Source organism: Nannobrachium achirus (assembly GCF_963921795.1).
Source record: "Nannobrachium achirus genome assembly, chromosome: 7".
Lineage (NCBI taxonomy): Eukaryota > Metazoa > Chordata > Actinopteri > Myctophiformes > Myctophidae > Nannobrachium > Nannobrachium achirus.
In genome coordinates this window covers 9,267,756-9,291,076 of record NC_137816.1, presented here as the reverse complement: position 1 = coordinate 9,291,076, position 23,321 = coordinate 9,267,756, and the positions used below count along the sequence as shown (strand labels likewise).

The 23,321-nt window shown below is 43.5% G+C and overlaps 1 protein-coding gene across 1 annotated transcript in view; it reads right to left on the bottom strand.

The window, feature by feature from the left end:
• Positions 1–968: 968 nt before the first annotated feature.
• Positions 969–23,321, bottom strand: part of lrrk1 (leucine-rich repeat kinase 1) — a gene marked incomplete at both ends in the record, with an annotated part of 99,072 nt that continues 76,719 nt past the window's right edge. The window contains 7 exon segments of the mRNA XM_080729262.1: positions 969–1,146; positions 5,698–5,799; positions 7,805–8,302; positions 11,589–11,803; positions 12,600–12,797; positions 17,850–17,966; positions 22,299–22,416. Of these exon segments, the coding sequence (XP_080585388.1) occupies positions 969–1,146; positions 5,698–5,799; positions 7,805–8,302; positions 11,589–11,803; positions 12,600–12,797; positions 17,850–17,966; positions 22,299–22,416 (1,426 nt within the window).

Sequence of the window (23,321 nt, the reverse complement as noted above, 5' to 3'; positions counted from 1 at the left end):
CGATGGCTGGCCAGATTGCTGACGTAGAAACATAGGTTTCTTAAGCCCCTGATACACATAGCAATGTTTTCATCAATATCAACCAGCAACGACCAGAGGCGTCAACTGGGTATGGCAACTTCCATACCTTGGCTAAAGGGGAAAAAAATAAAATGTACTTTCTAAAATGAATTCATGCCTGTTGATAAGGTATGGCAACATGACTGGTGTCTTGCACGGGTGAAGGCACAAAAAGATTAATCCAATGATGCTGCCAATGGCCATACCCAACTGACGCCTCTGGTCATTGCTGGTTGATATTGATGAAAGAATTGCTACATGTATCAGGGGCTTAAGGAGGATTCAAAAGACCCTTATAGAATCGGGTCAAAATTCGGTGCCGCGCTGTGAGCTTGTATATCTGCTATTTTTCAGTATTTAAAGCATAAAATAATAATACACAATATAATGTACCCGTTCTAAATGGGTTAAGGCCCAAATAAAAACGGTAAAACAGAGTTAATCGGACAGCATGCAACTCCACATGACACGACTCAGAGCGCGTCTGTATCTGGCTAAATCACACAGTAAAGTCCAGAAAAGTTGCCCCGTCCGTCCATGCCTCCAATTACAGGCTGGCACACTGACTCTCAGTCAGCGTGAGTCCAGCCATAATGTCAGCTGTCCCATCCAACGGAGGGGTCCGTCACTGTCACTGCCATCTTCCGCCCTAAAACGTCTGTGTGAGGCACACAGGTGCCTTTGACGGCCTCCCCAGTGGGGGCGTGAGCCCCGAGGCCTTGCCCTGACCCCACCCCCCGCCCCGATCCCCCCTCCCTCCCCCCTACGTACGCTCTGATGTCAGAGCTCTGCGGCCCCCTGCTCCGAACACTGTGGGCCTGTGAGTCTCTCTATTCCCCCAACGGCTGTGTGTCCGTCCATATACAGAGCTGCGATTCTGCAACCCCTGCCGCAAGCAAGCACAACAGCTACCTTCTTTTCCTGACGCTGGTCTCCATGCGGCCCAGCTCCTCGTAGGACTGGTAGAAGACTTCCAGTTCGCGGCAGCCCCAGCCCCTCCAGACACACAGGCACCACTCCGTGTTTTCCTTGCGAAAGCCGCACACAACAGTGTCCTTTGCCACCAGAGCTGCCTCCTCCAGGGTGCTGGAGGAGGGGGAGAGAGAGAGACAACAACGAGAGAGAGGGGGGGGGGGGGGGGGGGGAGAGAGAGAGAGAGAGAGAGAGAGAGAGAGAGAGAGAGAGAGAGAGAGAGAGAGAGAGAGAGAGATGAGATACTTTTTTCTTTTCTTTTTTTTGAGGATACAAGTAATTGGTGGTACCGGGAGCGAGCAGGGCCGGTTCCTGGCATAAGCAATATAAGCGGTCGCTTAGGGCCGCAACCAAAGCGGGGGCCACATCACAGGAAGATTTTTTTTTTTAAACATTATTGTTACATTATAATATCCCCTATCCAAAAACTAGCGTTATTATTCCTCCTTCCCCATAATCCCCAACTTCATTCTAGGCCTGGCTGCCTTGATTCATGAGCAAGTCAATATGCCGCCAAAAAGAAAATTTTGATCTGTTGCTGCAGATTATTTTAGGTGGCCCCCCACTAACGGATGCGCGCGTACGCGCGCATCCGTTAGTGGGGGGGCCACCTAAAATAATCTTGCATAGGGCCACCTGAATCCTAGAACCGGCACTGGGAGCGAGTTAAAACTTTGTGAGCACGTCTCAACGGCTCTGAAATCAGCATGTTACAGTCTTCCTAGAAGCTACGAGTGGGTTGTACTCGGAAACGGCTCCCTTGGAAAGACACACAGCACACTGCGTGCACTGTTAACACTCAAATACCTGAAACGCGCCCGAGTCGCGTTAGATTTGAACCACTTTAACCATTATTGTATGCTTTAACTGTTGAAAAATAGCAGATATACAAGCTCACAGCGCGGCACCGAGTGCCGCGCTGCGAGCTTGTAGATCTGCTATTTTTGAAAACGTGAACATGTGATCTTTGACCCGACTTCTAAATCCTTCCTCTAAATCAGTGGTTCTCAAACCTTTTCATGTCAAGGACCCCCAAAATTGCAGGTATTTGGCCACGGACTCCCATCTCAAAATATGTTGTTCCAGGGACCCCCAGAAGCAAATATTTGAGTTACAAATGTTCGCTTTTAAATAGATATATTTTGATAAAATCTTGATTTTTCAAAAATAGCAGATCTACAAGCTCGCAGCGCGGCACTCGGTGCCGCGCTGTGAGCTTGTAGATCTGCTATTTTTCAATAGTTAAAACATCCAATAACCCTAGGCCTAAATGGGTTAACGTGGAAATTACAGCTCTGCATACAAGTCCCTCTGACCACTGATCTAGGATTAACATGTCCCCCCTCCTCAAACTTTGTGTTTGTGTGTGCGCACGTGCATGTGTGCGTGCGCGCATGCACGCATAAAACCTGTCTCTTTTTACAGTGACGACGTGAAGCTTCACTTCACTGGGCGATAGTTTATTGTTTTTTTTTTTTTAAGTGATAGCTCATTCATCATTCAGTTAAAGTGAACTCAAAACCACTCGTTTCGGCAATAAACGACAATAAAACATTACAGAGTTTCTGCCCAACATTACAATAATTTCAAAGGAAAGGGAATCGTTGGCTTGAGCTGTTTGAGATTTATGGGGGGGTCAGGAAATGAAGCATTGTGGGAGGGAGGGAGATGGGACTTCTGGCAGCCTTGTCACCAGAGCAAAAAGCAACCATGTATCATGTGGTACAACCCTGTATTACCTTCCATCTAGGAGGGTATATCATTATCCTCTTCTGTTGTTATTTCAAGTTCTGTAATATTACAGCCTGTAATGATTACATGCATTGTTGGGGGTAAAGCTTGAGTTATACTTGTTGCGCATTGTGTCGTGTAAATCAGGCGTTAAGCGTTCTTCGTGAAGAAGAGACATCAAGTCGATGTGAGAGTGGTTGTACTGTCCGTCATAGACCACGGACATACTGTACATAGTACAGTGCCACAGAGCACTGTATAATTAAAAACATCTCATCTGAAATACAGTCAAACCAATTTGATCACTCCACTGGCACACGCTGAAGTCTGCAGTATACAACACAATTCACAATCATTTACGTCTCGAGAGATCTCTCAACCTCTCCCGTGACCTCCCAAAGTGTCGCCTATGCTACAGGTGCACCATGAAATGACTGCTTATTAAGGAGCCTACTTTGGGTGGCCCTTTTATTGCCTGCTGCTAAAAGGCCAGGGCCTTTGTGTAGACCAGGGCTACTCAACTTAAGATGGCTCAGGGGCCACTCAGCAAAATACCAAAAGTCCAAAGGGCCGCAAGCTAAAAATGACGGTCCTATTTTGGACGTTGACAATGATTTTGTAACACACTTCATGACAAGTCTAATAATTAAAGAAACACACAGAAGACAGCCACATTTCCATCTATATAAGCCAGGCCAAACCTCATTGAACCAAAACATTGTCATGGATGGAATGATAAAATTATCAAATTTTATCAAATTAGGCTTTATTCACAAAATGTGAAGTGAAAATGAACAGATCTGGTTCAATATTTTTGTAACTGCCCCTTGAAATAAATAACACTGAGAAGGACCAGACTAATATTCACAACAGTGTCTGTGTATGAAAGGCTAGTGAACTTTGGCAATGTAAAGGTATGTTTTCTCATGCCAATGAAGCTCCTTTGAATTGAATTGAACAGATAGTAACAGTCAGAGTGCAACAATTCAAATCAATGACTCAAATTATATCCTAGAAATGAAATTAAGTATTTCTTCTTTGTAACAAATAAAATAAATTAGCCTATAAAATAAAATACAAATCTTGTTTTAAAACAAGACAAAAAGTCTCTTAGGGGTTTTGGTAAAATGATATAATCTGACTTCAGCTGTAGTCATGGCCTGACAGGCTGTTATTGATCCAGACCTGTAAATAGACGTTATACTTATTATTCAATCACTCAAACCCCAGCATCCCTATTCTTGGGGTACATTCACCAAAAATAGCCGATCTACAAGCTCACCACAAGATGCTTGTGAGCTTGTAGATCGGCTATTTTTGGTGAAAAGAGTAGTTGTATGGAAAAATAACTCAACCACATATCAACTCAGCCTCAGTTGCACTGTACTTGTAAAACAGTTTGATGCTTTGAGCTTTGTAAAACACAACAGCTCGTTGGAGGAGATTTGACAATAAGTATGGGTCCCAGGCTGATGCTATCTGTTGGAATGCGGTGCTGACTTTTTTCCAATGACGGCGGAGCTGCGGAGACAAGGGCTACATGCCTACGGGCAGTCGCCCCTTCATTAGCCTGAAACATGACGGTCCGGTCGCGACCGTTCATATCGCACGAACGGCATGCGTCCAGTCTCCAGTGAGCCCGACTGTGGTTGTCTGCTGCAAATCGCCGCAGATTTGTCTGTCTGACTGTCTCGTTGTACCAGCTCTAGTGCAGCTGCATCTCGCACTGAGCTGTGCTCTGCGTTGACTGCTTCCTGACTGGATTCGCTTCCTGACTCCCTAACCTACGGAGTGCACCGAGGCTCAAACATCACCGCCTTTGACAGGCTTAGAAAATACATTTTAATTTGTATGATCATGACGGGCCGCACAGACATGCGGAAAGGGCCGCATGCGGCCCGCGGGCCGCGGGTTGAGTAGCGCTGGTGTAGACTCACACAGGAGCCCTTTCTACCAGGACCAGCTGCTGCCTCTTTTATAGGAATAATTACAGAGACCGGCTAACCACCATAAGCACATGATGAAGGCTCTCACTGAGCTTTATTGAAGCTGCATCAGCAAATTAATATCTAGCTCCCCTCCACCACCACCACCACCACCACTATCCCAGTGTTGGCTGGCTGCAGCCTTAGCTGCTAAATAAAAAGGTCTCAAGTCACATCACGTGGTTATTTCTCAACGCGACGCTGCTATCATGGATCCAACATGGTGTCAGTGTTGTGGTGGGAAAAGAGATTGCCTCGGCTCTCAGCTTTGCACCTGTAATACAACATCCGCCGGTGCAAAAGGCTGGTGTAATTGCTTTTTGGATTCTGTTTCGGTTGCGATTCCATTTCGGAGGCAGCTGCGCTGCAGGAGCTCAGCTTCAGAGCAGCTCTCTCTCTCTCTCTCTCTCTCTTGGGAGCAAACTCTTGTTCTTCTCTCCTGCTCTTCATCTCGCTGATTATTAGACAGAGAAGGACAAATGGAAGACACCCACTGGGCCGTCTGAAGTAAGGAGGAGATACCGTGAAGAGTGGGACATTGCTGTTCACTGTCCCGACAGTTTAGGCAGGGCTATTATTACATTAGTTGTTATTCTTAGTGCAGCTGTGGGAAGTAAAGCAAGCCAGACAGGCTACTGAATGGAATGTAAAATCACACCCGTGTGAACTGAGCGGTGGTTTACCCACCAACCCCCCCCCCCCTCCCCCCCCTCCCCCCTTCCCCTCGGGCCGCAAAAGTCTAGAGATAAAAAGTTTTGAAAAAAAAAAGTTTTTTGAAAAAAAAAGTTTTTTGAAAAAAAGTTTTTAAAAAAAAAAAAGTTTTTAAAAAAAAAGTTTTTTGAAAAAAAAGTTTTTTGAAGTTTTTTGAAAAAAAAAAGTTTTATGAAAAAAAAAAGTTTTTTGAAAAAAAAAAAGTTTTTTGAAAAAAAAAAGTTTTTTGAAAACTCACCCTAAAGAGGAACCTTCAGGAGGACTGAGGACAGCGATGACACGGCCTCGGAGCTCGTCTGCCTGCGCTTGCATTTCAATGACCATCATGTCACCACCACGCCTGTCAAAATGCACACGCACACGCACACGCACACGCACACACACACACACACACACACACACACACACACACACCCCTAATTACAATTGTGTAACATTGCAACGTTATTTAATTTCGTAAAATTAAGCCAGCTGCACCATAGATGTGCAGGATGCATGTATCAATAATACCAATAGCCACAGCATACTATAAATCAAAGACAAGTAATGGTTTTCCGGACATGAAGATATACTACATTATAATTAAAGCAAAGCTAAGTTATAGCCATCGTGTTTGTCCAGCCATGATCTCAAACTAGATTAGTCTACATTGCTCAGTAAGTATTTTGTTCAGAATCAGTATTAAAGGGGGTTCCAGGAGGTGCACAGCTAAATTATTGATAGTTAGGAACCAAATGGACCCTTACAGTTGTGTAACTCAGAGAGTGTACAAATGGAACCAAATGGACCCTTACAGTTTTGGAACTCAGAGAGTGTACAAATGGAACTGTTAGGAACGTTTCGTTGCCAAGCTCAACGTCGGGCATTTAGGCCTATACATGGAGATATGGAGCGAACCCGTTTGGCCTAACATGGAGAAGTGGAGAACACTATATATGGAGATAGTCCATTCCATCATGTCATATGGGACTACCGTCATAGACAGTAGCCATTTGTTAGAGGAGTCAATGGCAACCAGGATTGAACGGTATATGGGTCAGAGTGACGTCATCAATATGACGTCACCAAACGCATATAAACCAGCTTCTCAGTTAGATCTGGGCCAGTTGTCCCAACTACTCCAGTTGAACACCGGAAGAAGTCCTGAGCCAGGCATAGCAATAACTAAGCTAAGCACATAAGCACAGCACTCCAGATAGAGGATTAGGCATTGAAGAGTCTTAACCGACCTCCGTCAGAGGTTCTGCCGGTGAGGAACGAACTCGCGTCAGAGCCAAGCCGAGCTCTGCTTTAGGAACCAAATGGACCCTTACAGTTTTGTAACTCAGAGAGTGTACAAATGGAACCAAATGGACCCTTACAGTTTTGTAACTCAGAGAGTGTACAAATGGAACTGTTAGGAACGTTTCGTTGCCAAGCTCAACGTCGGGCATTTAGGCCTATACATGGAGATATGGAGCGAACCCGTTTGGCCTAACATGGAGAAGTGGAGAACACTATATATGGAGTCCATTCCATCATGTCATATGGGACTACCGATATCTTTAGAAACAGTGTCAAATCCTGGAATAAATTCCTTACCAAAAAAAAATCTTCACCAATGTGTTTGTAAAGGTGTCTAGTAACACATCTCACAAAGACTGAAATTCAGTTTCCCTAGGAAAATCTTTGACAGCTAGGGTAATTCTGGGTCTCATTCACTCACTATACACTATACTATAGGGGAAAAAATCACTCCCAAAAAATATGCTTTAAGTGGGATGTGAGGTGTCTAACTAGGTGTTTTTAATTATTCCGAATCCATTGCAAGCATTTGTTTTGCACCAAAAACATTCCTTGGGCTAGAAATGGACCCCCATACCACTGTGAAAAGTGATGACTCATCACTAAACCATCATTTTATGCGCTGTTTTTAACCCAATTAATGTTTTTTTGTGCAAAACAAATGCTTGCAATGGATTCAGAATAATTAAAAACACCTAGTTAGACCCCTCACATCCCACTTAAAGCATATTTTTTGGGAGTGATTTTTTTCCCTTATAGTATAGTGTATAGTGAGTGAATGAGACCCAGAATTACCCTAGCTGTCAAAGATGTTCCTAGGGAAACTGAATTTCAGTCTTTGTTAGATATGTTACTAGACACCTTTACAAACACATTGGTGAAGAAATGTTTTGGTAAGGAATTTATTCCAGGACTTTTTAAGATATCCCCCGATTAAAATGGAACCAAATGGACCCTTGCGGGTCCATTTGGTTCCATTCGCACTCTCTCAGAGTTATGGGGGTCCACGGCCCCTAAATGAATACCAAACCAGTGGTTTGAGAATCACCGCCATACGCTACCTCGGGATCCACAGAGTTCCGTTGACAGAGAGCACAGTGAAGGCTTGCAGGTGGGGGAGCGTGGGGCTGAAGCTCACAGCATCAGAGTCCAGATCAGATTCGGGGCACGTGGTGGTGGTGGTGGTGGGGGTGGGGGCGGGGGCCCGCGGGTCCGCGGCGGTCCTGTCCGTGTCCTCACAGTCCGTGGAGAGAGTGGAGCTGAGGGCTCCAGAACTGGAGCGGTCCGAGCCCAGTGGCTCCAGGGAGGGGTTGGAGTCCATGGAGGACATGGAGCAGTAGTCCGTCAGCGAGTCTTGGTGTTGGATGATCTGAGTGCCCGCTTCTTCGCTGTAGATCAAAGTCACCTCTCCGTTCGCCCACTCCTCCTCCTCGCGCTCCTCTTCCCCTTGATCCTTCTTCTTTGACTCGGGGTCTCGGGTCGTCGTCGTCGTCGTCATGGCAACCCCTGCCGGTCGCTGTACTGCGAACACGTCCCGCAGGGGGTTGCCGTCTCCGCAGCTGAAACCAAAGAGCCGGAAATCAATATGAGCCGATCATAGCGCCACGACTGTGCATTGACATGGAGGCCACTATGAATGCAATTGTAGAATGAACTCTGTATTGGTCTATGCCAGGGTTCCCCAATAGGCCATTGCGGCCCGCGGGGGGGGGGCTACTGTCTGGCCCACACCAACCTCAGTAATAATGGTGGTATAAGAGCAGCAACAACACTAGCATATCGTCGTTGTCGGCTGGAAATGTCGTATCTCCAAATGTGCACGTTCTTTCGCAAATCATACAAGGCCGTCGCACAAAAGTAGTGAAAACAGCAGATCTACAAGCACACAATGCCGCTGTTGTGTGCTTGTAGATCGGCTGTTTTCACTAGTTTAAATAATTTTAAAACGTATAAATTCGTTTTGGACATACAAGATTTTCACCCGACAACGACGATATCTGAACTGTCGCTGGAGTAGCGGGAACGCCTCCGTCGGCCCCCTGCAATGTTGTGGCCCTCGGCTTGGTACCCTAGACATAATTTGGCCCTTGGGGAAAACTAATTGGGGAACCCTGGTCTATGCACCGCGGCAGTTCCCAACCTGTGGGCCGGTGCCAGCTGGTGGGCCGTGAGGATATTGCAGGTGGGCCCCCAAATAATTGACAAAAACTTTAAGAAAAGTTACAAAAAATGTCAGGGTATTTTGCCTTTAAAACCTTGAAAAAATGTGTTTTCCTTCCTTGTGACAACAATAAATAGGGACTTGAATAAATCAGACGGATTAAATCAATGGCTCTTAGCGGTAGCCCAGCTCCTTGCGTTTCATTCTTACTGCCTGCTGTTGCTGCTGTGACACTTGAATCTTTGCATGGGGATTAATGGTGCTTGTTAAGTGACTCCGGTGCTTGGTAATAAGCATTGATCATTCATTTCAATAAGCTGTGTGGAGGCAGATCTCGTAGAGCAAGTAAGCAGACTAATGTGACCCTTTCTGATTTCTGTCATGTTGCGTTTCCACATTATTGTTGACCGATGTGATCCCTCAAATGAATTGAACAGGAAGCTTACGATGCCCATAATTCAGTGAATCGCACACCCCCTTTTACGCAGTACGCTCCCTAGGAAACGCGTGGATAGTGATAAAAGACTAGCAGACACTGGAGCAGCTCAAACATTTAAGCCTTTTTTTATTGGTAAGGTGCTAGGGGACAGGAGGGACTGATGGTTCCGTGTGAACTACAGCTTAGTTATGCCTCTGAGGATAGCCGTTTCGATGTTTTAATGCAGGGTTCCCCAATAGGCGGCCCGCGGGCCATTTGCGGCCCGCGGGGGGCTACTGTCAGGCCCCCACCAACCCCAGTAATAATGGTGGTATAAGAGCAGCAACAACACGAGTATATCATCGTTGTCAGGTGGAAACCTCGTATCTCAATTTGTACGTTCTTTTCCAAAGTAAAGCCCTGCTTCATCGTTCAAGGCCGTCTCACAAAAGTAGTGAAAACAGCCGATCTACAAGCACACAACGCCTCGCGGTGCGAGGTGTTTTGTGCTTGTAGATCGGCTGTTTTCAATAGTTTAAATCATTTTTAAAATGATAAATGCAAAACGAACGGTTTTGGACATACAAGATTTTCACCCGACAACGACGATACCTGAACTGTCGCTGGAGTAGTGGGAACGCCACCGTCGTCCCCTGCAATGCTGTGGCCCTCGGCTTGGTACCCTAGACATAATTCGGCCCTTGGGGAAAACTAATTGGGGAACCCTGTGTTAATGTGTCAATACAATACAAATGTGTTCCAATCTAATATATGCCATCCAATCATGATGAATACATATTAATAGAATGTTGCATTATGGTTTTTGCTATCGATCATGCAATCACCGGACAAGTTATGACCATCACTAAATGTTTACGGAAGAAATTAGTAGCTTTTGATAAAATGACAGACCGTGATATATTTATTAACAAGCGGGATGCAAGAACACGTTCCGCACGCATGCTGTCACAGACACTGTAGTGTGTAATACCACAACTTGCTCAAAGGGTCTTGCACTCTTGGGCGCCTCAGGTGCCAACAGTGACAGTGAATGAGCATTTTCTCAGTTGTGTATCTGCGCAGGTTCGGCAGAGGAATGCTGCTGTTGACATTTTGTTTATGATTTTAAAGTGTGCTGGCAATCTTTCATCAACCTTCTAGCTGTGATAACATAAGTTCAGGGAGCTCGTAGTTATCCCTGGCTTGTAATGTGACTAATTCGACAATAACATCTAACTTGTATTCCAGTCAGAAACAATGTTTATTTTGGACCAAAACACAAGAGTACAAACTAGCCTAGTAAACTTGACTCCTCCCATCTTCTGCTCGAATCTAGGCTAAGTACAAACCTCCAATTTCAGAGTAGAATAATAGGACACTTACACTACACTGTCATTTCCCCAGGCTTTTAAACACAGTGTAACCGATAAGCGATCAATTGATCAGCAATAGTTGCTCTTTCTTGTTAATTCAGCACACGGACGCACACGGAAATCTCAATCAGATCGTCCCCTAATACAGGGGTTTTCAAAGTGGGTGACGGGGCGAGATCGTTTGATAATATTTGGAATTTATTTGGACACTTGAAAAAAATATTTAGTATCATTTTAAACTTGAAGTACAAAGTTATTTTCAGTCATCTTACTTCTCTGTAAACTTTGTAAATAACTGTATACTGCTATGCTACAACTGGACAACTGAATTTCCCCCTTGGGATAATAAAGGTATCTATCTATCTATCTAAAATGGCTATTATCTCAACATTTTCCTCGCAACATAATCAATAAAATATCGTCACTGTCGGGCAGAAACCTCGTATCTCCAAGTTTCAGATGTCTGAAATGTGTACGTCTTTTGGTAAAGAAAAGCCCTGCTTCATCATACAAGACTGTCGCACAAAACTAGTGAAAACAGCCGATCTACAAGCACACAACACCTCGCGAGGCGTTGTGTGCTTGTAGATCGGCTGTTTTCACTAGTTTAGTACATTTTATAGAGGATAAATACAAAACGAACGGTTTTGGACATACAAGGTTTCTACCCGACCACGACAATATGCTATAGGCTAAATATAAGTTGCTGGGAGTGAAAATTACAATGTAGGGGTGCCTCGGATTAAAACAAATATTTATGGGGTGCCCTGAGACAAAAAAGTTTGGGAAACCCTGCCCTATCAACACAGGCACTCAGAAAGAAGACACCATATACCGATATGGTGTCTTCTTTCATTACACTCAGCGGGCCACAATGATGATGTGCCACCCACCTGTACTTGGCACAGAGCTGGTAGCTGGCAGCGTGGTAGAGGAGCAGGGTGTTGGTGTGGTCATCCAGAGTCCACACCGCCTCGTCTCCCCACAGGGTCAGGCTGGAGGCCAGGGCTGTGATGGAGGACGGAGGGCCGTAGGGGTCCAGCCTCCGCACGGCCCGGAGACTCAGGTAGTCGAGTACCAGCAGGCCGGGGCCGTTGGAGAACCATAACTAGGAGTGGTGGTAAGAGAAGAGAGCGGCAGAGCTATCATTTGGCATGTTATCATTACTCCTTGCGCAAAACTGTACTTTGCAGGTTCCATGGCGTGTTGTATTGTGTCGCTTCTGTCACCGACACACAGCAAAGCAGGTGATTAACCAGTTTCAACTTGGCGTCCATGTTTTGGGCATGTCATTAACTTCGTAGGCAAACATCTTACACAACATGCGTGTGGATCTGCTATGTTTGAAACATCATCGTTCGAAAAAGTTAAACGTACAGTAGGGCTTAAGTCAGGGTTCCCCAATAGGCGGCCCGTGGGCCATTTGCGGCCCGCGGGGGGCTACTGTCTGGCCCACACCAACCCCAGTAATAATGGTGGTATAAGAGCAGCAACAACACTAGTATATCGTCGTTGTCGGGTGGAAATCTCCTATCTCCAAATTTGTACGTTCTTTCCCAAATCATACAAGGCCGTCAAAAGTAGTGAAAACAGCAGATCTACAAGCGCACAACGCCTCGCACCGCGAGGCGATCGGCTGTTTTCACTAGTCTAAATCATTTTTAAAATGATAAATTCAAAACGAACGGTTGTGGACATACAAGATTTTCACCCGAACGACGAAAACTGTCACTGGAGTAGCGGGAACGCCACCGTCGCCCCCCTGCAATGTTGTGGCCCTCGGCTTGGTACCCTAGACAAAATTCGGCCCTTGGGGAAAACTAATTGGGGAACCCTGGCTCAAGTGGTTGATTAACTTATGGCAGACGTAACCAGCAAGCCTGCCCCCCTTCTTTTGCACTCACCTGGGAACCACCGCCAACCAGGACCATGCTTTTGACAGGGTAGGGCCTCTGCCTGGGGTCTGTGTCCTCCAGGCCAAACAGCGTCTTATTGAGGGTGTGTGAACATAGGTAGGTCTCGCCGTCCACCGGAACGTCTTCCACCAAGGTGTACACGGCAACGAGGCCATCGTCCATACCGGCAAACACCCGCGCCAGGCTCTGGGGACAGACAGATTGGTGCATGATTTTGAGCAGCGTTAGATCTGTAGTTTTGCTTGCTTGGCTGAAACTAGTGGGTTAGGGAATGAAAAGGAGGTGCGATTCTTTAAGGCAGGGGTTCCCAAACTGTTTTGTCTCAGGGCACCTCATTAACACATCTAGTGCCAACCCCGAGTTTCCTGAGTTTGTATTGGTACCAACGCTGTGCCAACCCCGAGTTTCCCGAGTTTGGGCCGTTTTTGAATTTTTTTTTTTTCAAAAATGTTTTTTGGACCTCCAGAAATGTGTTAGGCATGATCGCGATCGCGAAATTGCATGTTTAACCCCCATACCAACCCATTCTTTCAAACATGGCAGCCATGTTTGTTTACATCTGAAGAAAACATAATGGCTGATAAATCATGAATGCCTGAACGGATTTCCAAGCGGATTTTTTTGTTTGAAAGCTGTGAACAGTGGGCACACACGTGGTGCATCATCTAGGCATGGGCGTGCACGATCCGTGCACTATAAATTACATGGAAGTCTATGGAGACCATATATGGCATCAAGGGACATTGAAGAGAAAAAATCATGGCACCAAAAAAGTTAATATTTGTTTTAATCCGAGGCACCCCTACATTATAATTTTCCACTCCCAGCACCTTATATTTATAGCATATTGTCGTTGTCAGGTGGAAACCTTGTATGTCCAAAACTGTTCGTTTTGTATTTATCATCTATAAAATTAACTAAACTAGTGAAAACAGCAGATCTACAAGCACACAACGCCTCTCGATCATCTATAAAATTAACTAAACTAGTGAAAACAGCAGATCTACAAGCACACAGCGCCTCGTTGTGTGCTTGTAGATCGGCTGTTTTCACTAGTTTTGTGCGACACAGTCTTGTATGATGAAGCAGGGCTTTGCTTTACCAAAAGACGTACACATTTGAAACTTGGAGATACAAGGTTTCTGCCCGACAGTGACGATATTTTAATTTTAGTGATTATGTTGTGAGGAAAACATTGAGATAATAGCCATTTTGGTTAGAACTGACTGAAAAATAACTTAGTACTTCAAGTTTAAAATGATACTAAATATTAAATAGATTCCAAATATTATCAAATGATCGTGCGGCACCCCTGTACTGCTGTCACGGCACCCCAGGGTGCCCCGTCACCCACTTTGAAAACCCCTGGGGTAGGGAATGAAAAGGAGGTGTGATTCTTTAAGGAATAGTAGAATGAATGAATTTAAAGAGGTTAAAAGTTGAACCACTAAGGGACATATTTGTTTTTGAAACAATCCAGTCAGGAGGCCAATAATAAATCACCCTCAACAACAACCACGTCTCATTACAGTGGAAACATGTCTCTGATAGTGTGTGTAATTTACACAACACTTTAGTGAGCCAAACGTCACCTTTAAGTTCTTTTTGTAACCTTCCCCCGTTGTCCTAGCAACAACCAGCTGTGGTTCTAAAGGGAACTATGCGTGGTCTAGCTGTAGTGCCATTGGCCTCTGCCCTAAGGTCGCAGCCTTGGATCAAAGGGAAGCAGGTAGGCCTCTCCCATTAACTCTGAACACAAGACGCAGGGGCCGGTTAAGACCTGGGGTTTGGTTCCCTCTCCAGGTTTGTGTGGATGTTAAGCCTAGGACAGAGCTCAGACCAGTGTTGTTTTTGACAGCTAATTTTTATTTAATTTTAGTCATAGTCTTTTGAATAGTTTTAGTTTTAGTTATAATTTAGTCACCTAAAAAGTATTATTTTTTGTCTAATTTTAGTCGACTAAATATCATAAGATTTTAGTTGACTAAATCTACAGTTGATTTAGTCGACTAAAATGTATTTTGGCAGGCCTTGATGGCATCGTAATGACTGATTTTACACTTTGTTGTGTGCTGAAAATAGCAGATCTACAAGCTCACAACGCGCTGTGAGCTTGTAGATCGGCTATTTTCAGCACGCAACACCTGAGAGCAACCAAACATAAAATGACTCTTCTCCACTAGTCCCTCCCTAACGTTTTAGTCTAGTTTTTATTTTGTTGACGAAATTGTCAATATATTTAGTCTCAGTTTTAGTCACCACAGCTTAGGTTTTGTTTAGTTTTTATTTAGTTTTTGTCGGTGAAAAAAACAAATATTTTTCGTCACAGTTTTAGTCGACGAAATCAACACTGGCTCAGACCGAGGGCTTAAGACTCAGACAGCAGACTCCACCAAGAGCTCCCCGACACCTGGACTGTGCCGAGCACAGGACACTTCAAAGAAGCCCCAGAGTCCACGGAAGGAACAAGAGATGATGGAAGGGGAGCGAGAGGGAGGTCAGACTGTAAAACAACTTTTTCTCGCAATGACCCGAGTTTGGTTCATGACTGTCAGGCCAGGCCATAAATCACCATTATATCACAGGTAATGGTGCGGGTCTTATAGCGCCATTATGCAGGCTAGCGAGCAATTATTACGACATGTATAAAAGGCTGTTCAACCAACTTGAGACTGGAGAATAGTCACACGAAGTCAGCCTTTATACATTACGTTTCAACATTATACTTGCAAATTTCAGTGTACATTTGCAGCTGGTTTTCCTTGCAGGAGATTCTTTTTCTTAAATCCTCTGAGAGTAATTATTCTACTTCCACTTGACAATGGCCTGCAGACTAGAGGGAGCATGATGCACTTCAAAGCTTTGAACATTCCCACAGAACACAAAAAAAAAGATCTCTTGCAAATGAAACCAAGTGGAGATTCATTTGGTGAAATCATGCCTCTCTGAAGCATTTTGTACACAGCCTTTGCTGCGTGTCACTCCCCATCTCTCTCCCTATTTACAGTCAGCCTACTGTCCTATCAATAAATTCCTGTGCTATTGAAGTCTGCACTGTTCTTAAAATGTTTAAATGTTCTTCAATGTTTTATGTTTTTATTTTTCTCTTTATTTTTTCCTGTTAAAAAGCACTTGTGCTTAATTTTCTGCTCTGTAAAGCGCGTTGAGCTGCATTTCATGTCATGAAAGGTGCTATACAAAAAGTTTTTTTTATATTTATTATTATTATTAATAAAGGCATAAAAAAGCCCCAAAATAAACAACCAAAAAAAAAATAGCTTATATTCGCCACACAACACCATCATACGACAAAGTACGGTATAAAATAGAGCTTAAGTGGTTAAAAACTCTGAATACATTATTTATTGCATATTTGTATGTAGTAGTCAGTAGTCATTGTAGCCTGACACTCAGCCTGAATTGACATTTCGTTTCAAAGGGGTGTGGCTAGCGATTCAGGGTCTGAACCAGGCTAATAGTCATTGCCCGTCTACTGATGATTTGAGCTGGCTTATTTCTAGCTAAAGCACTGGTGGTGTTGCAGTGATTGAACGGACATGGCTATAATACTGTGATTGGCTACAAATCAGCATTCAAAGCCTTCAATTTTCCCATAGTAATAAGCAAGGAAACTGTTATGTCTCACTTCATAGAAAATTAATTTACTTAGTCACAGTTGGTGTGCTGGTGATTTGTGGCACATTAAGCGTGTGAATTGTGTGAATTAGTGCATGGTATGTACTGTGGTGTGTGTGCGCGCGTGTGTGTGTGTGTGTGTGTGTGTGTGTGTGTGTGTGTGTGTGTGTGTGTGTGTGTGTGCGCGCGCACGCGCGCGCGCATGCGAGTGTGTGTGTCTCAGCGGTGTAAAGTAACAAAGTACATTTACTGTACTCAAGTACTGTACTTAAAGGGGAAGACCACCCATTTTCAGAAAAAAGTTCCCCTCCTTCTGTGTTGCCTCGAACTGGAGGATTGATTTTGGGGTTTGTATTGTAAAGTACAACTTGATGACATCACACGTTGTACTTTACAATACAAACCCTAAAATCAATCTTCCAGTTCTAGGCAACACAGAAGGGGTGGAACTTTTTTTTCTAACTCCTCTAAGTTATATTAATGACATAGTTCAATATTGAAAATGGGTGGTCTTCCCTTTAAGTACAGTTTTGTGGCATTTAAACGTTACTGGAGTATTTCCAATTTTCAGTACTTCTCTCCACTCCACTACATCTCAGAGGAAAATACTGCACTAAATATTGCACTTTTACTCCACTACAATTATTTGAAAACTTTAGTTACTAGTTACTTTGTAGATATTGATTATCATTACAACACATACTGTACATTAATCACTTCAGCCTTGTGTACATTTCGGCTGAAAATAGCTGATCTACAAGCTCACAATGCATCGCGACATGACACATTGTGAGCTTGTATCTGCAATTTTCTAAATATGTTTCATTTGAAAACTTGCAAAATGGGATATTCTGCATATTGAGTACTTTCTACTTTTGGTACTTGAAGTACATTTTGAAACCAATATTTTGAATTCCGGACTTTTACATGTAACAGAGTATTTCTTCATTGTAATATTGATACTTTTACTTAAAGGGATATTCCACTTTCAAAAAAACTTTTGGTCACTTTATCATCTAATCAGGCTTTTATGAACACCCTGAACAGATTTTAATTTACTTCATTCGATATTTAGATATTTTATGTAAATGTTACCAGGCCCTCCAGGCTCAGGGCCTCTCCCCACACACACCCATTGTAACTTCAAACTCCATTTTAACCATGATAGATTCATTAAAAACACCCATTATTTTTTCTGTTGACTCATACTACCCTCCTAATATGTGGGCAGGCTGTGTTTTTTCAATAACCTTTTTCATTTATTTTTAATAATTCTTTGGGAAAATGAGAAAAATTATTAAAAATAAATGAAAAGGTTATTGAAAAAACACAGCCTGCTCACATATTAGGAGGGTAGTATGAGTCACCAGAAAAATAATGGGTGTTTTTAATGAATCTATCATGGTTAAAATGAAGTTTGAAGTTACAATGGGTGTGTGTTGGGAGAGGCCCTGAGCCTGGGGAGGCAGACCCATGCAAGGCAGAGTTTTTTTTTAAGTGGAATATCCCTTTAAGTAAAATAATGTGAGTACTTTTTCAACCACTGGTGTGCGTGTGTGCGTGCGTGCGTGCGTGTGCGTGCGTGCGTTGATGATGGCTGACCTGATCTCGTGCTGGCACAGGGAACAGACAGGTGACAACAGCCGGAGAGGAGAAGTGCTTCTGGGGTTGACTCAGTGGACACATCCCCTTTAGTGTGTAGATGAACACCTCCTGATCCTAACACACACACACACACACACACACACACACACACACACACACACACACACACACACACACACACACACACACACACACACACACACACACACACACACACACACACACACACACACAGTTTACAGTTTAGGCATTTAGCAGACGCTTTTAATCCAAAGCGACTTACAATAAGCAGATACAAAACATCACAAGATAATATGTCAGTACATCAACAGCAATATAACAAGTGCAAATGGATATCTATCTAGAAAAAAAACACAATAAAATCAAAGTTCTAAAAAAAAAAAACTAAAAACAAATGCTAACTATCTTCATGTATGGTCATTGATTTTCTGTAGTGCTAAGGGTTTAGGTGGAGTCTGAAGAGGTGGGTCTTCAGTCCACGGCGGGTATGCAAGTCCTGTGGCCTTACCCTAACTAACCTCTATCCCTAAACCTAACCCCTAACCCTAACCCTAAACCTAAACCTAACCCTAATCCTTATGGGGACCTACTATTTGGTCCCCACAATGTCTACTCTATTTCTGCAATTCTACTATACAGTACTTGTGGGGACATGTGGTCCTCACATAGTAATAAAATCAAACCTCGGTTCGAAGTGGAGCGGTGAATTTGAGCAGTTCCAGGTAAATATATATATATATATAATTGAACTCAAGTGTCCATGGCATGAGTAATCAATTTGAAAAAGTCATTTTGGGGGTGAACTACTCCTTTAAGTCTTAAAATTGTGACTTCACTGTCATCTGGGGGGTATACATATTTTGGGGACCTCTCTGCGGGTCTTGACCCACAGATTGACAACATTAACCTCCCGTGGCAGGGGGAAGAGAATAGAATAGTCCCTGACTTTTTTTTCACCAATTTATATTGACATACGTGTCAATTCTTGATTGCCCGTGGCTCGCTACGGTGCATGCTTCGTGAGCCTCCACTCTAGCGGCTATCACGTGTGTGTGTGTGTGTGTGTGTGTGTGTGTGTGTGTGTGTGTGTGTGTGTGTGTGTGTGTGTGTGTGTGTGTGTGTGTGTGTGTGTGTGTGTGTGTGTGTGTGTGTGTGTGTGGTAAAGTTGCACATGCGCAGATCCTGTTCAAACTCAATCTGAGTTCCCAGAGGTAATTTCTTCTGCCACTAGGTGGCGAAAACAGTTCAAACTCAACCGGATAGTTGTGGGACACTGGACACACATTGTTGTGGGACACTGGACACACATTGCTGTTCATAGCGGAGCTGTGCTTCACACCGCTCCAAAAAATCAAACCTCGGTTCGAAGTGGAGCGGTGAATTTGAGCAGTTCCAGGTAAATATATATATATATATAATTGAACTCAAGTGTCCATGGCATGAGTAATCAATTTGAAAAAGTCATTTTGGGGGTGAACTACTCCTTTAAGTCTTAAAATTGTGACTTCACTGTCATCTGGGGGGTATACATATTTTGGGGACCTCTCTGCGGGTCTTGACCCACAGATTGACAACATTAACCTCCCGTGGCAGGGGGAAGAGAATAGAATAGTCCCTGACTTTTTTTTCACCAATTTATATTGACATACGTGTCAATTCTTGATTGCCCGTGGCTCGCTACGGTGCATGCTTCGTGAGCCTCCACTCTAGCGGCTATCACGTGTGTGTGTGTGTGTGTGTGTGTGTGTGTGTGTGTGTGTGTGTGTGTGTGTGTGTGTGTGTGTGTGTGTGTGTGTGTGTGTGTGTGTGTGTGTGTGTGTGTGTGTGTGTGTGTGTGTGTGTGTGTGTGTGTGTGGTAAAGTTGCACATGCGCAGATCCTGTTCAAACTCAATCTGAGTTCCCAGAGGTAATTTCTTCTGCCACTAGGTGGCGAAAACAGTTCAAACTCAACCGGATAGTTGTGGGACACTGGACACACATTGTTGTGGGACACTGGACACACATTGCTGTTCATAGCGGAGCTGTGCTTCACACCGCTCCAAAAACCAGGCACACACACACACACACGCACACACACACACACACACACACACACACACACACACACACACACACACACACACACACACACACACACACACACACACACACACACACACACACACACACACACACACACACACACAGAAGTAAAAAGTAAAAGTAAAAGTCTGCAATTCAAAATGTACTTGATTAAAAGTACAAATGTCCCTTTTCACAAGTTTTTCAATGTATAAAACAAAAAAGGCCAAAATGAACAGTATATAGGGATAGGGTAATGTATCATGTTTTGTATAATATTTCCCTCTGAGATGTACTGTACTACAGTGCTTGAGTAAATGTACTTAGTTACTTTACACCACTATCACCCGTTTTTTCCCACAAACATTCAGACTAAACAATTTAGATTAAACAGTTTATCCCGGAGCATAGAAACATTAAGTAATCTTTGCTTGAAACGGTCATATTCCCTCATTATGCTTTTAAATCGGCATACCACCACCACCATAAACTCCCCCCGGTATCCCTGTGTTTAGTCTCCCAACGAGGGTTTCATTCAAACGCTCTCATGTTGCTAGGAGATGAGACAAAACCCTTGGACACATGGAGTCAGCTGTTGGTTGGTTCATATTCAATCAAACACTTTAACAAATGGAATGAGTCCTGAGAGAGAAGCCCATGAAGATAATGTTTCCTACAATTGTTTTTTACTCGCCATGATATTTTAGTTGATGATTCATTGATTGATTGATTGATTGAAGAATTTATTCGAAGTTTGTAATAGAAAAAAGTACAGTTTCATGACAGTACAAATCACTGGTACAAGGTCAACTAAAAGGAGATCCTAGAAAGCCGAGGCTTATTTCCACAGGAACCACACTTTAAGTATCTCTAAGTATTGCCTAAGTATTTGTATCTCTAAGTATTGCCTTACAAATAATTGTGATTGACGATTTAATTGTGATTTTGGCATTGCACATTGGAACATATAAACAGAAATTACTTTTCCGCTGGTCTTTTAGGCTTCGTAAACAAAAATTGCACAAGGCAAATAACTTAAATATACAAAGAAATGACTGACAATACCGGTGCCAATATAATCAAAATAAATAATGTACTGTGGCCAAAACAGGCCATAAATATTTAACAGAGATAATACACTCGCAGAAAGGTTGTTATTTTGAGAGAGAAATGTCCTGCAATATGAATACATTTTGAAATGTTTCATTTTGATGGTAACTGTTAATGCATAATAGCAATATTACACTCAAGGGTGTGCTTTATCTGATTACTGGCACTTCAGTGATGCTAGCGGAACTCTGCTCCACCTTATTCATGACCGCATTACTGGCGTGCCAATAATCACGATAACGCACACCCTATTGTGTAATATTTCTTAATTGTGACAGTCTCCTAACCAACAACCCTTTTTTTTAAAATTGGGAAACAAAATGTGAGTTCATACGAGTTGGAAGCACAGATTAAAGAATAGATAGGTCATAAGTGCCCTACTTCCGTGTTCACAGCCAAATTCTTTGCTGAGGAACCTGATGATACTACAGTATTGCTATAGATATCATAACCAACACATCTTCATATCGATTGCGCAGTGATACTAAGTAACTATGGTAACTACATTTACCCAAGTACAGTACTTAAGTAAGAGTTTGAGGTACATTCTGTATAATGACTACTTTTACTTTTGGCACCAATACTTTTGTACTTTTACTCAAGTAAAATTGTATTACTGGACTTTTACTTAGTCCAGTAGTATTACTTATTAGTATTACTTAGTCTAGTGTATTTGTGGTACTTTTTTTAGCACCATTTCCACCTGCAAACGGGTCGTGTCATTGGTTGATTATTTTCTTTTCTAATATTTTTATCCCACGTTTTTTGCAACCCAGTTTCTCACCCAGTGCCAACTACCTAACCTGTGGTCCTGGTTTCCGCTCTCCCCCTGCCGCGCCAGGGGAATTGGGGAGCACCTGGCTGGCTAGGGGGAGGTAGTATAGAAACCAGGACTACTGCATGTTTTTGTGAGGGCATCTACCCTAGGAGACACAGGGAGAACATGCAAACTCCACACAGAAAGGCCCTATCGCCAACCCCACCTATAGGGTGTGGGCGCTGATGACGCGGAGGGAGGAACACGCGCCCACAGCTTCCCCCAGCGGGAATCGAACCCAGGACCTTCTAGCTGCGAGGCGAAGCGCTAACCACTGAGCCACCGTGCCCCCGGTTGATTATTTTCTCTTCCATGTTTGACACAGGAGCACAGCGTTGCTCCAGTGTGAATGAATGTCCGTACTGTACTTTTATTACTATGGTTGGATCACTCAGTGTTGTTGTAATGTCAGGTGTGGGTGTGAGAGTGCCCGTACCTCCGTGGCCGTCCACAAGGTGTTTTCCATCTTCATCTGACAGCTGAGCCTGCCGCCCGGACAGGCCATCCTCTTCACCTCCATCTGGCCTTTCTCCACATTCACCACACTGTAGTTCCTGCAGGCCAGGACACACAACATTAGGGCTGTCACAATTATTACATAATCGTCTAATCATTATTTGACATAACCGCGATTATTTTTCATTGTCGTCATAATCGTTTCCATGTTGAAAAATGTTCATGTTTAAAAAAAAAAAGTCAAAAATAGTGGAAATAGCAGATCTACAAGCTCACAACGCGTCGCATCGCGGCGCGTTGTGAGCTTGTAGATCGGCTATTTCCACTATCAATGTTCTTTTTTAAACATAAAGTTGTCAAATATGTCAGTAGTTTCTTTGTATATTTAGGTTATGTGTCATATCTGCCATGTGCAACTTCAAAGCCTAAAAGCCCAACAGAAATGTAATTGTCAACGACAAAAACACAATTAAATCGTAAGTCGCAATTATTTGAGTGACAATTAATCGTCATGTCAAATGTCATAATCGTGACAGCCCTACACAACATGCCTTTATCTCCATACGTGAAAACTCCAACATAATGTTTAAAAGAACATGGGGGGGGGAAAAGCTTTAAATGACACACCAAAATCATCTCTTTTCACCACACAAATCCCAATTCTGGGCATGTCATGATAGGTGAACATTCAGTGTAGGTAAACGTTTCGTGAAAATAGCTTGCGCTTGCATATCGGCTATTTGAAGATTTATTTGGGGGACTTTTTATGACTTTATTGATAGGATAGTAGGTTGATAGGAAATGGGGGAGTGACATGCAGCAAAGGCCGTCGGGATCGGGACCCGGTCCCGCGACACACACTTGGGCTACTTTGGAGCCTAGGCTAGATCAGCTATTTAAGGAATTTAAGTGTAGACAGGGAAAAGAGGAGGGGAAAGGTATAGACCCTGTGAGTCTATACTTGGTTGACCCGGAGTCCCTTAGGGCTATACTAGTGACCTTT